The 14,281-nt window shown below is 43.3% G+C and overlaps 1 protein-coding gene across 3 annotated transcripts in view; it reads right to left on the bottom strand.

Annotated features, from left to right (window-relative positions):
- Positions 1 to 14,281, bottom strand: part of LOC120722896 — an 87,615-nt gene that overhangs the window by 68,299 nt on the left and 5,035 nt on the right. For all 3 annotated transcript variants that reach the window (XM_040014075.1, XM_040014077.1, XM_040014076.1), the window contains exons 3-5: positions 14,120 to 14,212; positions 13,886 to 14,036; positions 3,287 to 3,412 (exon numbers count right to left, since the gene is read on the bottom strand). In XM_040014075.1, coding sequence (XP_039870009.1) covers positions 3,287 to 3,412; positions 13,886 to 14,036; positions 14,120 to 14,212 — 370 coding nt within the window. The remainder of the gene's footprint in view (positions 1 to 3,286; positions 3,413 to 13,885; positions 14,037 to 14,119; positions 14,213 to 14,281) is intronic.

Raw genomic sequence — 14,281 nt, 5'->3', positions numbered from 1 at the left:
CCCTGGGTGATAGCACACAGTTACAACATGTAGATGCTCTCGATAGGACTAACGCACAGCCACATCAGTTGCCTCAGTCTGTTTAACAGGATGCAGTGACCAATGATTCAACAGCCCAAGAATATACAAGCTGAGAGCTCAGCATCCACTTCTGCTCTCTGATGGTCTAAACTCAGACTGGAATCTAAAAAATGTGAACGGTGAACACTGACTGCTTTCCATGACTTCTTTAAAAAATCTTTAAAAAATGATTTTTTCACAGAGAGAAGATAAAGGATCATGACAGTTGTACATAAACACCTGGGAAGAGAAAAAAGGAGAGTGAAGAAGAAACTCTCATAATGGAAAGTCTTTCAGCCTGAGCCTGTTGAAGCATAACTAAGAGAGGGCCAGGGTCACCTGATCCAACCCTAATTATATGCTTTAGCAAAAATAAAGCCTAATCTTAAAAGAAGAGAGGGTGTCCACAGAAGAGGGGCCTGGAAGCCAACCCTACGCATCGTAGCAAACACGTAACAGCTGCACACACACGACTGGCTCAGAGGAGCAAGGGATTGTGGGAAGAAAATTAACTAATGCCTTTGAGAAATCTTCTCAGTCTCTCTCTCTCTCACACGCACTCACACACACACACACACACACACACACACACACACACACACACTCAGGCTAATCAAACACAGCTGAAAGACGCGGCACTGTAATGAGCTGCTTTACATTTTATAAAAGCTGATGAATCTGTTATTTTGCACACAGCAGCAGAAACAGTGAAACATCTGAGAATGACTAACACTGGTACACATTTAACTTTCCTAAACTTTTTTGAATTATTATGTGATTTTATTTTTTTATTTTTGAGGGACTATAGCAGTCAAAGTAAGAAGACCGTGATCAGCAGTAGATGCTAATAAAATCAGTCACACACTGCAGCTACCTGATGTCAGACAGAAACTGTGGAGAAATATTTGTTTTCATACTCCTCAGTGGACGATAGACTCCCCACTGCTGTTTATTATCTGTTTTGAGTCTGTGAGGCTGTTAGTCACTTTTCAGTAATGACACGCTGAGCTGCAGATTTGTTTCGCTGCTGCAAAAAACCAGAACAGATACACAGCGTCAAATCGAGTACGGCTGGATTTTAATAAGCAAAATGAGAAATACACAACAGCAGTGATGAGCAGCTGAAAAACAGATGAACGCAGCCAGAAGAGGAGACGCATAACAAGCTGTTCAATATCACAACACCTGCAGAGATCTGCACAATAGGGCTGTTCGATATGACAATATATATCGGATGATGATATGAAAACATCTATCATTTCATATTATATGCTATCGTTTGTTTCGTGGTGTTACAAAACAAACTGTTTACAGCACTATTTTTTTCATGGTTTTGACGGTCACTGTAGTGGCTGTATTAAAGTTCTGTTTTTCTCTTATATTTACCGTATTTCCCGGAATACAAAGCGCACCTGAATATTAGCCGCACAAGCTAAAATCAGGGGAAAATCCTGTTTTGTACATACATTAGCCGCACCTGACTAAAAGCCGCAGGTGTTTCAATGTTGACTCATCATATGTAAGAGAATATGCACAAAGGGAATTGTCAGGAAAGAGATGGCTGTTTGGAGACACACCCCTTTTATTAATATTTTGAAAAACAAGTTATGGGTACATATTTGCACAACTTTTTAGGTATATGTACAAGTAGCGGTAATTACAAGTACGAAACATGTACTGTGCTTCATAAACGAGTAACAAATGTAGTACATAACAATAACCGACAGCACACCAGAAAAATAGATTCGGACTACCTTTTAGGCTCAGGTGCAGTGACACGGCTTTAACAAGAAGAAAAGTCAGTCATTCACCACCATCTTTCTCTTCTTCCTGCGCACTAAAACCACCAAAGTCCTCTTCTCCAGTGTGGATACGAACAGGCTCAGGATGGCTACGTCATCCACTCTCAGCTTCTCTCCTTCGTTGTCACTTTCAAAACCAAAGAAATCCTCGTTGTCAGTGTCAGAGTCGAACACCCTCTGAAGGGCCGTGGCGGTGTCCTCCTCTCCATCATGCAGCAGTCCAGCCCTTCGAAATCCGTTGGTGATCGTGGATGTTTTCACACTTTTCCACGCTGTCAGATTCCACCGGTGGAGTTGAGCATAACTTGCTTTTCTCAAGTTTATCGCCGCTCGTCATCCACGCCTCCCGCTGAACGCGTAGCGCTACTTTGAAGTTTGTTTTTCGCGCTACTTGTACGGCACTACGTTGCCTGGCGGATGGACATGTGACCAACATACCACTCTTGAACCCCGATACTGTGTGTCTGATCACATGCCCTTCCGCCAGGCAACGTAGTGCCGTACAACAGCGGAACAAACAAAACGAATCCTCTTACGATATGACAAAAATCATGGACAATCCTTAGAAAAGCTGCACCTGACTAAAAGCCGCAGGGTTCAAAGCTTGTGCAAAAAAGTAGCGGCTTATAGCCCGACAATTACGGTAATATAACCACACTACGGATGGACAAGTGACTCTTTTTATGCGCTGTCATTAGCAACAACGACAGTAAAACCCATTGTGTGGCTCCACCGTCCTCTTGTTTATTTTCCACATAAACCTTTCACAATAAAGCTCAAGATCCTGTTAAGATTTTCCAAATAAACTGAAATGGTGACAAACAGAAGGACCAGTCAAAACAAATCGAGGACCTTATTCCTAAACGAGGGCCTACCTCTGTAGCATGGACATGGTTTGTTTATGAAAAGTCTGACACAGTCAAGAAAACTGAGCTATGCAAATTATGGTGCAAGCAGACTCAAACACGACAAGCCTCTTGTACCACCTATGAAAGAAAAAAACCCACTCGACTCCAGGTAAACGACGCCCAGCTGAAAACACTTCACGTGAGTCGAGCTGGCCGAGATTCAGCGAATTAGCAGGAAATGTCAAATTTTTGTGATATATATCGTTGTCAGGACGATATACGTCTTATATAGGGATATGAGATTTTGGTCATATCGCACAGCCCGAATGCACAATCAGAATCACAGCATGGAACCAGAACCTGAACTTGCTATGGTATCACAACCAGATCCTGTTATCAATAGATTATACGATTATCTTATTTTATTTACTCTGACTGCAGACAGGAAACACACAGCATTGTAAACAGGAAGTGGCTTTACCACGTGATCCATATACAGCTTATGAAATTAGCGAAAGCAGCAATTGTGACTCCACCAACACACTAATTACACAATGAGGATCAAATCAGACTCACCCGCTGGAGGAAGAGCTGTGGGGAGAGGGAGAGGAGACAAAGACAGCAGGTGTAGTGGGAGCGAGGAGGAGGAAGAGTCTTCAGGTTCGACATCTCTTGTCTTTGTGTTGTCTCTCCTGATGTGATCTGCACACAGAATAAGAAATGGATGCTTCTGATCTTCATCAGTGTACTGAAGAATATTTCACTTTCTGCTTAGTAAATAGATTTTATTCAAGCTCAACAGGAACAGCTGAGAAGAGTTTGTATGTATGAGTTCAAATGCTGAACTGATTTCCAATGAATAAAAAAGAGGGTTGACAGTGAGGGTGTAAGCAGTCACTTCAGATTAAACATCCATCCATCTTCTTCCGCTTATCCAGGGCCGGGTCACCTAAGCAGAGAAGCCTAGACCTCCCTCTCCCCAGCCATCTCCTCCAGCTTGTACGGGGGAACACCAAGGCGTTCCCAGGCCAGCCGAGAGATATAATCTCTCCAGCGTGTCCTGGGTCTGCCCCGGGGCCTCCTCCCAGTGGGACATGCCCAGAAAACCTCGCCCAGGAGGCGCCCAGGAGACATCCTTGTCAGATGCCTGAACCACCTCAGCTGGCTCCTTTCGATGTGGAGCAGCAGCTCTACTCTGAGCCCCTCCCGGATGGTCGAACTTCTCACCCTATCTCTGAGGCAGAGGCCAGTCACCCTTCGGAGGAAGCTCATATATTGTAAGGTAGACCCTACAATAATACTTCTTAGCACAACAACACCCTGAATCTAAACTGATAAATCAAAAGAACTAGTCGCATGAAAAATAAATGGATAAATTTCAGATTGATACCGGCTTCAATGAAGTAAACAATCATGGAAATAATTAGAGAGAAATCTGTCATCACTGAGGCTCCAGATGGAAACCCCCACAATCAGCCATTATAGGTGGCTGATATCATTGTGGCTTAACTGAAGTTTCATGTAGTTACACTTTTAATGAAGATCTGTGTGCTTGTGGCATAGTTATATTTCAGCAGATCAGTCCGCCTCCACGAGTTTGCGCTCCTTTCAGGAAAACGCTGACCTAAATCTGTTGACGGCAGCACCATTGCAGCGACAATAAAACATCTGTGGAAGGATATTTGATGCAGCACAATGCTCGCAAGATACTAACCCCCATGTCTCTCTCCGATGCATCCACCGGAGTATGAATGTGTGTGACTGTTAGATAGTAAGCACTTAGAGACAGCATAGACAAAAAAGTGCTGGTGTGAATGGGTGAATGGTGAGTGCTCAGCCAGAGTAGAAAAGCGCTAGATAAGAACCAGTCCATTTACAGTCCAATGAATGATAAGGTTAGAAATTATTTTAACAACACATGCTCACTGTTGCAGACATTACATTTTTTAGTTTTCAGCTGTTTTTCCATTTCCTCTCCACATTCAGCAGAGCAGAATTTCCTGCGGAGGTTTCCATCTGTGAGCATGTTGTGTCAATCTGAGACAAATCAATCTTGACAAACTATAAACTGAAGAGAAACCGAGCTCCTGCCAGAAAACATCAACAACACGAACACACACCCACGTTTGACTAAATAAAAGCAAATTTAATCTGCATTTGTTGGCTTCCAAAAGCCTCTGACTGCATCTGAACATCGTCTCAAACAAATTAACTCAGAGGCTTTAGACAAGAGAAACACATCTGTGTCTATTTCAGTGATGCAGACTCAGGCTGCAGTCAGTCAATAACCTGTTCCTGCACCCCTGAGTTTATTCTTTAAGGCAGCAGCTGTTCTCAGGAAACTCCTCACAAACAGCAGATAAAAATATAAAGACACACAACAAAGACCTCTTAAAATGTCAATGCAACAAACCATCTGCAGATGATGATGCTACAAGTTGCAGGAAGAAATTTCAGCAGGGGATGATGTAGAAACATAATGCCACATTATACAATAAAAGAGGGACATTAACAACTCAGTATTCATTTGAAAAGTGCAATGCAATAACGTAAAAAACTGCACCACAGGTGAAAGTTGTACAATTTTGATATTACTTCATTCAGAATATTTATGAATTCTGTTCTCTTAGCCTGAGCTGTGTCAGACTTAAAAAGTTTCCTGGCCTTTCTTTTTTACTGAACTTTTGCTAAATAATGTTCCTGGTGCTGGGGTTTCGGAAGTAGCCGGTAAGATCCCAGAGGTTATAAAGAACCAACCCAAGTTGAACCAGTCTATTTGGGGACAAATGATATCTGATATCAAAAGACGGAGGGGGTTGGTTTCGTCCACCTGCACAGCTTGATTGCCTGGATGTCATCAGTCTGTAGAGACTACAAGGTAGTTATTATAAATAACATTAACTTGCTTCTGGAACACAGGGCTTTACTGGAGGGACGGTATATGGATGGTATGGTAACATAACCAAGTTGGTTCCTGCATGTTGATGGCAAACATATCTTATGGTTTACAGCAGCGGTCCCCAACCTTTTTTGCGCCACGGACCGGTTTATGTCAGACAATATTTTCACGGACCGGCCTTTAAGGTGTCGCGGATAAATACAACGAAATAAAACCAGTACCGGTACAAAAAAAAAAAAAAGATGTATTCATATCACACAGGAAAAGACCCATGGAAACCCTGAAAATGTGAATTTCACACCCAAGCCTCAACTCTCGCAGCCCGGTACCAAACGACTCACGGACTGGTACTGGTCCGTGGCCCGGGGGTTGGGGACCGCTGGTTTATAGCACTCACATGTTCCGCCTTTCTCTGGGTTATATATAACAAGGGTTATATTGACTAATCAATCACAGCACTAATCCTTTGGGTGACTGGTGCAGCTGTATGTGTCCAAGCCATTCTCAAACCATAACCCACTTACAATAGGCATGGACCTGCAAATTCAGACTTTACTTATTTTGGCCGAATTGTGGCAATAAACACCCAACTCAAACCACCAAGAGACTGTGTCTGGGCCCAGACCACCTAAACAAGAAAACAAACAAAGCTGTTTTCAACTGTACCAGGACAGTTAAATGTAGACTATCAGACATTAGACCTCTCTCTTCTAAGTCCTATTAGTAAATGATTTAACAAAAAGTACAGGCTGAGTTGAAGGCTGAGTGAATCTTTCACTCCAGCTTATTAATTAGCCAAAGACCGACACACAGTTTTACTTCAAAGCCTCAATCTTAGGGTGTTTAGTCCATAATACTCTGGTTCCTTTCTGGTTCATTCATTCATCGTACTCTGGTTCACCCTGTATATTACTCTTTTGTGCAGATGCGAACACAGTATGCGCACTCGAGTGTGGCCTAAAACAACTGCACCAACACCCTTTGGTGGAGGTGATTTTGGTGCGGTTCCAAATGAAGTCCAGAGTGGTTCATTCATGGTGTACATGTGATCTGAGCTGAACCAACTACCATGTGTACGCTGCAAGTTTGAGTTAAAAAACTTCCAGTAGCCACGTCTGCTTTGTTACTATAGATATGCAAAGGTCTGTACAGGCTAGCAGCTAGCCACAAAGTAAATCCTGTAAGTTCTCCAATAGTCATAAAGACAACACCTTCTTCTTCAGTTTAGTTTATTTTTTTCGTGTAAACAAACTAAAGCTACAAGTTTACAAACCTGTCAACTGATTTGTAAGTAAATGGACGATAATGCCTTAAGCCCCACCACGCTGAGTGCAACACAGATGAGCTGTGTGTTTAGGCTGATAAAACGTCCAAAAGACAAAACAGAAATCCAGTTAGCTAATGAGTTACATAGTCTACAGGGGAAAATGAAACCACATACAAAGGCACACATGGAAACGGGTAACACTAGGGCATGCAAGCAGATATTTGGACCAGATAGCAACTGAACATACACAAAGGGGTGTTTGCAGCAGAGAGGAAACACCTGGGAAACACAGGTGAGATAAATACCAACAGAGACTAACCCAAAGTAAAGTAAGAAATAAAGAAACAGAAAACGGCACATTCTAACATACAAACTTGATAATTGGATAAAAATAACACGGGAGGTGAGGTACACTAAATCAAAAACTCAGGTACTTAAATATAAACTTTAACATGAACAGAATCCAAAAGCTATACCAATACTAAGAAGACCTTGGACTATCAACATGAATAAACCAACCAGAAACTGCTAAAAGGAAAAAAGAAAAACAGAAAAAGGAAAAGAATACAACAAGACCAAACACAAACTTCCATGGTTCATTACTCATTTAGAAGATCGTTTAGCCTGGAGAAATAGTTTGTTGCTTTATAAGAAAGCCCTCCGCAAAGCCAGAACATCTTACTATTCGTCACTGATTGAAGAAAATAAGACAACCCCAGGTTTCTCTTCAGCTCTGTAGCCAGGCTGACAAACAGTCAGAGCTCTGTTGAGCCAACCATCCCTTTAACGTTAACTAGTAATGACTTCTTCACAAATAACATTTTAATCATTAGAGATAATTCTGAGAAGCTTCTTCAGTTCAGAACTGAAGAAGCTTCTCGGATGAGAGGTGAAACGTCTTCAAGCAACTTAAAGAAGTCCAGGTGTTTTTTTTCAAATGATCTTCTTATGGCCTCTGACAGTGGACTCATCTCTGTGCTTGTCCTGCTAGACCTCAGTGCAGCGTTCGATACTGTCGACCATAATATCCTATTAGAATAGAATAGAATAGAATAGAATTTAACTTTATTGTCATTGCACATGCACAGGTACAGGGCAACGAAATGCAGTTTGCATCCATCCAGAAGTGCTTTAGCCATGATATAGATATATTACAATATATATTAGCAATAATATAGATATGCAAGTATATTACAGAAATGGGTCTATTATGGTATGTTATAATGTACACAGTATGAAGGTATGTTATGAATATTCTATAACTATAAGTATGTACAGGCTGTAGTGAGTACAAGCTATGTACAGGATATAAATATGAAAAACTATACAGAATATGAAATAAATAACTTTACAGAATCTGAGATATACAGCTATACAGAAATGTGAACTATGCAAGTTATAAACAGTTGTAGGATTAAAAATTATCATATGTACAGAATGATTATTTACACAGAGCTATACAGTAGTGCAGTTAAGATAAGTGAGGGTGTAGATAGTTTCTACAGAGGCTATATAAAGTGCTGGTGGTTGTGAGTGGTGGTTCAGTCCATGTTATTATTGTGTGTTTGAGGGTACAGTTGTCCATTGTGTGTATGTTCAGTCCATGAGTTTAACGTGGGTCAGATGTCAGGAGGCAGAGTTCAGGAGTCTGACAGCTGTGGAGAAGAAGCTGTTCCGGTACCTGGTGGTCTTAGTCCGGAGGCTCCTGTAGCGCCTCCCAGAGGGCAGGAGGGTGAAGAGTCCATGCGATGGGTGACTGGGGTCTTTGATGATTTTCCCAGCCCTTTTCAGACACCGCTTCCTGTAGATGTCTTTTATGGCAGGAAGTGGTGCTCCGGCGATGCGCTGGGCAGTTTTCACGACCCTCTGCAACGCCTTCCGGTCCGAGGCAGAGCAGTTCCCGTACCAGACTGTTATACAGTTGGTCAGGATGCTCTCGATGGTGCAACGATAGAAGTTCACCAGGATGTCTGAGGACAGGTGGTTCTTCCTCAGAGTCCTCAAGAAGAAGAGGCGCTGGTGAGCCTTCTTGACCAGCTTGGAGCAGTTGGTCGTCCAGATGAGATCCTCGGAGATGTGGACTCCCAGGAACTTGAAGCTGCTCACACGCTCCACAGCCGTCCCCTTAATGTGGATGGGTGGATGTGGGTCAGCATTCCTCCTGTAGTCCACGATGAGCTCCTTGGTCTTCTCGGTGTTAAGCAGCAGGTTGTTTCTGTCGCACCACTCAGCCAGACGATCCACCTCCTCCCTGTAGGCGGCCTCATCGTTGTCACTGATGAGGCCAATCACCGTGGTGTCATCTGCAAACTTAATGATGGTGTTGGAACCATCAGCAGGTCTGCAGTCGTGGGTGAAGAGGGAGTAGAGGAAAGGGCTCATCACACAGCCTTGTGGTACACCGGTGTTCATCGTGATTGTAGATGAGCAGCGGTTATCCAGCCGGACATGTTGGGGGCGGTTGGTCAGGAAGTCCAGTAACCATTTGCAGATGAGGGAACTGATGCCCAGGTCTGTCAGTTTCCTGATGAGTTGTGAGGGGTGGATTGTATTGAATGCTGAACTTATTAGAGCGATTAGAACATGCTGTAGGTATTACAGGTACTCATCATATCTATCTAATAGACTCCAGTTTGTGCATGTAAATGGAGAGTCCTCTTCACACACTGAGGTTAATTATGGAGTTCCACAGGGTTCAGTGCTAGGACCAATTCTGTTTACATTATACATGCTTCCCTTAGGCAGCATCATTAGAAGACATAGCATACATTTACACTGCTATGCTGATGACACCCAGCTCTAGGGCTGCTCGATTATGGCAAAAATGATAATCACAATTATTTTCACTGAAATTGAGATCTCGATTATTTGACGATATTTATTTAACAATAACAATGTGTTGAATAATGACTTTAGAGATTGTCACAAAATAATATAAAATAGTGTGCAAATACTGATAACAGTGCAAATGTTTGCAATATAACAAATAAATGAAAAATGCAAACATCTATGTTTAGTGAACTTTGCAGTGTTGCTCTGTGGTGCAGCTACGACACCGTAGCAAAGTTTACACACTGTGTCTACTTGATCCACGTCTGACTCCGCGAACCCATAATGTTTCCACACCACTGAAGTTTTTTTTACCTCTTTCAACCAACGGCAGTCACTCTCCTCTCCAAATAACTTCTGCTTAGCTTTCCGAGCTTCTCTCGGGTCCTCTTAATCAGCGGTCCCCAACCCCCGGGCCTCAGACCGGTACCGCTGCCCAAGCGAAAACCTGTAGTGATCCCGTACGTGTCAGGAGTATCGGAGCAGCTGAGACGCATTTTTTCTAAACACCAGGTTTCTGTGGCTTTTAAACCCCAAAACACGCTGCACCAAAAATTGGTCCACCCCAAGGATCGGGACACAAACAGAGTAACATAGTGTACGCTGGTAAGTGCCAGGATTTAAACATCGGGGAAACCAAACAACCTCTGGCGGAGCGGATGGCACAACACAGAAGAGCCACCTCGTCAGGCCAGGACTCTACAGTCTATTCACACCTACAGGCCAGTGAACACTCTTTCAATGATGAGGATGTAACATCCTGGACAGGGAGGAACGCTGGTTTGTGGGCGGAGTCAAGGAGGCCATTTACGTGTAAAGGGAAAGACCATCTCTGAATCGAGGAGGGGCCTAAGGGTACATCTGTCACCATCTTACAATGCTGTGATTGCAGCCATTCCCCAACTCTCTGTGAATGGGACTCAGTGGTCATTGGTCTTTGGTCAGTGGCTGTTGATCAATGGTCATGAGAATTTGCATAATTAAGATTAAGGAACTGACCTCTCAGCCCATTGTTCCTTCAGTGGGCTGGTTTCAGTCATTATTATTACTGTTTATAAGTTTGGGAAACCTGCAGTCAGCTGAGACTGAAGAAGTCACCTGGATGAGTGACAAAACGTTTCTGCCTCAAAACGCTACGTCCAGATGAACAGAATCAACTTTTGGAGATTATGAATGCTATGTTATCCGCATGCTCCACCACCTTGGAACTAGTGGCCCCCGTGAAGATGAAGCGTCCTAGATCCTCCACTCAACTCCAGTTAAATGACTCTATACGAGACGTTACGCCGTACCTGTTGTCAATCTGAGAGGAGGTGGAAAAAAGATAAGCTTCTGGTATCCCTTTTACGTAGCAGCCGCACTATATATCAGGACTCTGTTAAGACTTCTAAAGCGGCTTTTTTGTCCGACATCATCGTGACTAATACCCATAACCCCCGGGTCCTGTTTAAAATTTTCAATTCTGCGATCGATCCTTGCCCTGATAAAGTAGACTTTGCCTCCCCAGTTCTCTGTGAGCAATTTTTTAATTATTTTACGAGGAAAATCTCACTTCTAAAAACCTCACTCCCTCATCTTCCTGTGGTGAATCCTCTTCCTCCTGGAGGATCTCTGTCCAACTTCTACAAATCTGAACCAATCTCACTTTCTACTCTTAAAGCATAATTGATCAATTGAGAAGTTCAAACTCAGCTCGGCTAATTTATCATTACTCGCAGGCCATGTCCCATCTGCACTTAAACATGCAGTGGTGCACCCTATCCTAAAGAAAACTAGCCTCGACCATACTGACCTTGCGAATTATAGGCCTATCTCTAAACTTCCGTTTTTATCTAAAATATTAGAGAGAACTGTCCTTTTGCAACTACAGGCCTACTTAAATGCAAATAACATTAGTGACAAATTTCAGTCTGGTTTTAAACCTCACCACAGCACTGAAATGGCACTGCTGAGGGTTTTCAATGGTCTTCTTTTAATTACCGACTCAGGTTGCCCTGCCATTTTAATTTTATTGGATCTGTCCGCTGCTTTTGATATAGTAGACCATAAAATTATTTTAGAGAGACTGGAACATGTTATAGGCATCAAGGATTCTGCACTTTGGTTGAAATCCTACCTCTCGTGTAGGACTTTCTTTCATGATGGGTTGCTACTCATCCGCCGCTGCCCTGTTTGCCGTGGAGTACCACAGGGGTCTGTGCTGGGCCCTCCAGTGTTGCCTTATACATGCTACCCCTGGGCTCTATCTTTGACAAACATCAGATCTCCTACCACTGTTATACTGACAACATTCAAATCTATTTCCAGTTGTGTGATGACCTGCCAGCTTCATTGAATCGTTTGTCTGACAGCTTGAAAGAGGTTACAGAGTGGCTGTCAGCCAATTCTCTCATTTTAAATGAGAAGAAAACTGAGATTATGGTGTAGGATAGTCACACTCCACGAGACCAGCTAGCTGCCCGATTTGCTCCCTTTGCTTGCTTTCTTACAGATACTGTAAGTAATCTAGGTGTTTGCCTGGATAGTTCATTTAAGCTGGATAAACAGGTTTCCTCTGTGGTTAAATCTGGCTTCTTCCAAATTTCTATGGTCAATCGTTTAATACCGTACAAAGATCTTGAAAAACTGGTACATGCCTTTGTGACCTTCAGATTAGATTATTGTAACTCGCTCTACTCTGGACTCCAACTCGCTCACCTCCAACGGTTACAGCTCATTCAGAAAGCTGCGGCTCGCCTCCTAACCGTAACTAGAAAGTTTGCCTGTATTACTCCAGTGCTCTCTGACTTACTTTGGCTGCCTATTAAATTTCGTATTGATTTTAAAGTTCTGCTGCCTACTTTCAAATGCCTAAACAACCTTGCCCCTGACTATCTCACCAACCTCCTCAGTCTCTATACTCCCAGCCGTTCTTTATGATCATCTGGTCAGTTACTTCTGGCCCAGCCCATGCTCATGTATTAGGGCAATGGACAGTAAATCTGTCAAATAGTGCAGTGGAGCGAAAAGTACAAGTAAAATAATATTTTTTCTTAACCTCCCACAATAGTATAGACAACTGAGGACATGAGGATTGAAGACCAACAAAATCAGGAATGTAGGAGGCAATTCAGGGGCAAACCTACTTGGGTGAGGCCATGCTGCTGGAGAAATTTAAGAGTGTATACACTCACTTTTGTCTCCTGAAGAGTTGATCCTACTTCAAGGGGCAATAACACTGTGAATATCAGTGTGAAGTTGATACGAGCTTCTGACCCTCCTTCATGTAAGGAGAAGATCAGCAGGCTGATGTTTAACCAACATTTAAACATTTCGCTGTTTACAGCCACCCCACCCTGTGAGGCTGATTCCAAAGCGCAGACACCACCTGAGTCAGAACAGAACCGATTCACATTCACATAGGCCTACCATCATTCAGTCTATCTAATAACACCACCTTTAAATAAGACCGCCACCCCGTTCGTTCATATGTCCGTCACGGTTTTTCTGCTCATCAATACACATGCCTGCAGTCTCAGGGCTGAATAGCACACATTTCCCATCATGCTTCATTGGGTGATTTCAAATGGACCAATCATCTTCCCATTACACTGACACCAGTATGTGTGTGTGTGTGTGTGTGTGTGTGTGTGTGTGTGTGTGTGTGTGTGTGTGTGTGTGTGTGTGTGTGTGTGTGTGTGTGAGAGAGAGAGAGTAAAAACACATTCACCTCGGAGCAGCGAGCTACAGCCACTCAGCTCTCAGAAATGAGCCGTGTTGTCATGGCAACATGGCAAATGAGAATCCAGCATCCCTGAAACACCTCCAACCTCCAGTGGTTGTTGGTTCGATTCCAGATTAGCCGGGCCTTTACACAGAGCCTTTCAGATTAAATGCACAGGACCAGATGAGAAGCCCCGCCTCGACGTGAAGGTCCCTGATCTGATTGGATGAACTGCGTGTAATCTTAAACTCTCTGGGCTGGTTTAAACAAACAGATCAGAATAATCAGATGGATTCATAAAGGAAACATACCTGACTCCAACTGTACTGATCGCAGGTAAAGAACTGAGAGGTCACATGACTCCGTGAACAGAAATGTCATATGACACCTGCTTTGTCACGTTTCTGCATCCTCACCAGATGAAACTGTAAAAGATGGCCAGCACGAACACAACACCTGCAGCAGGTGTTGTCTTACCTGAGAGCTGAGGAGGGAACAACAGCAGGTTGGCCGCAGAGGTTTGTCTACGTGATCTCGGGATTATCCGATTGGTTAATAGGAGGCGCTTCTGTCTCCTTGGAAACACCCCCACTTCCTCTGGTGAGAACCAGGTATCAGTGATCTGCAACTACAGTAGCAACATTAGCATTTGCCAGTGTGTGTGTGTGTGTGTGCGTGCGTGCGTGCGTGCGTCCATGCGTGCGTGCGTACCTTTGGGAAACGATGATGACAATGATGGTGAAGAGGTGAAGACTGATAAAACGGCTGGACGAGAGGAACGACTTCAACTGCTGGACGTTCCCACTGGAACCACAGAAAATTAGGATGAACTTCCTGTTCCACCAACACAGACAGACACACAGACAGGTAGAC

This window comes from Simochromis diagramma, unplaced genomic scaffold (genome assembly GCF_900408965.1).
Source record: "Simochromis diagramma unplaced genomic scaffold, fSimDia1.1 OVJJ01000669.1, whole genome shotgun sequence".
NCBI lineage: Eukaryota > Metazoa > Chordata > Actinopteri > Cichliformes > Cichlidae > Simochromis > Simochromis diagramma.
The sequence above is the reverse complement of the archived record's forward strand: the minus strand, read 5'-3'. Positions and strand labels throughout refer to the sequence as shown.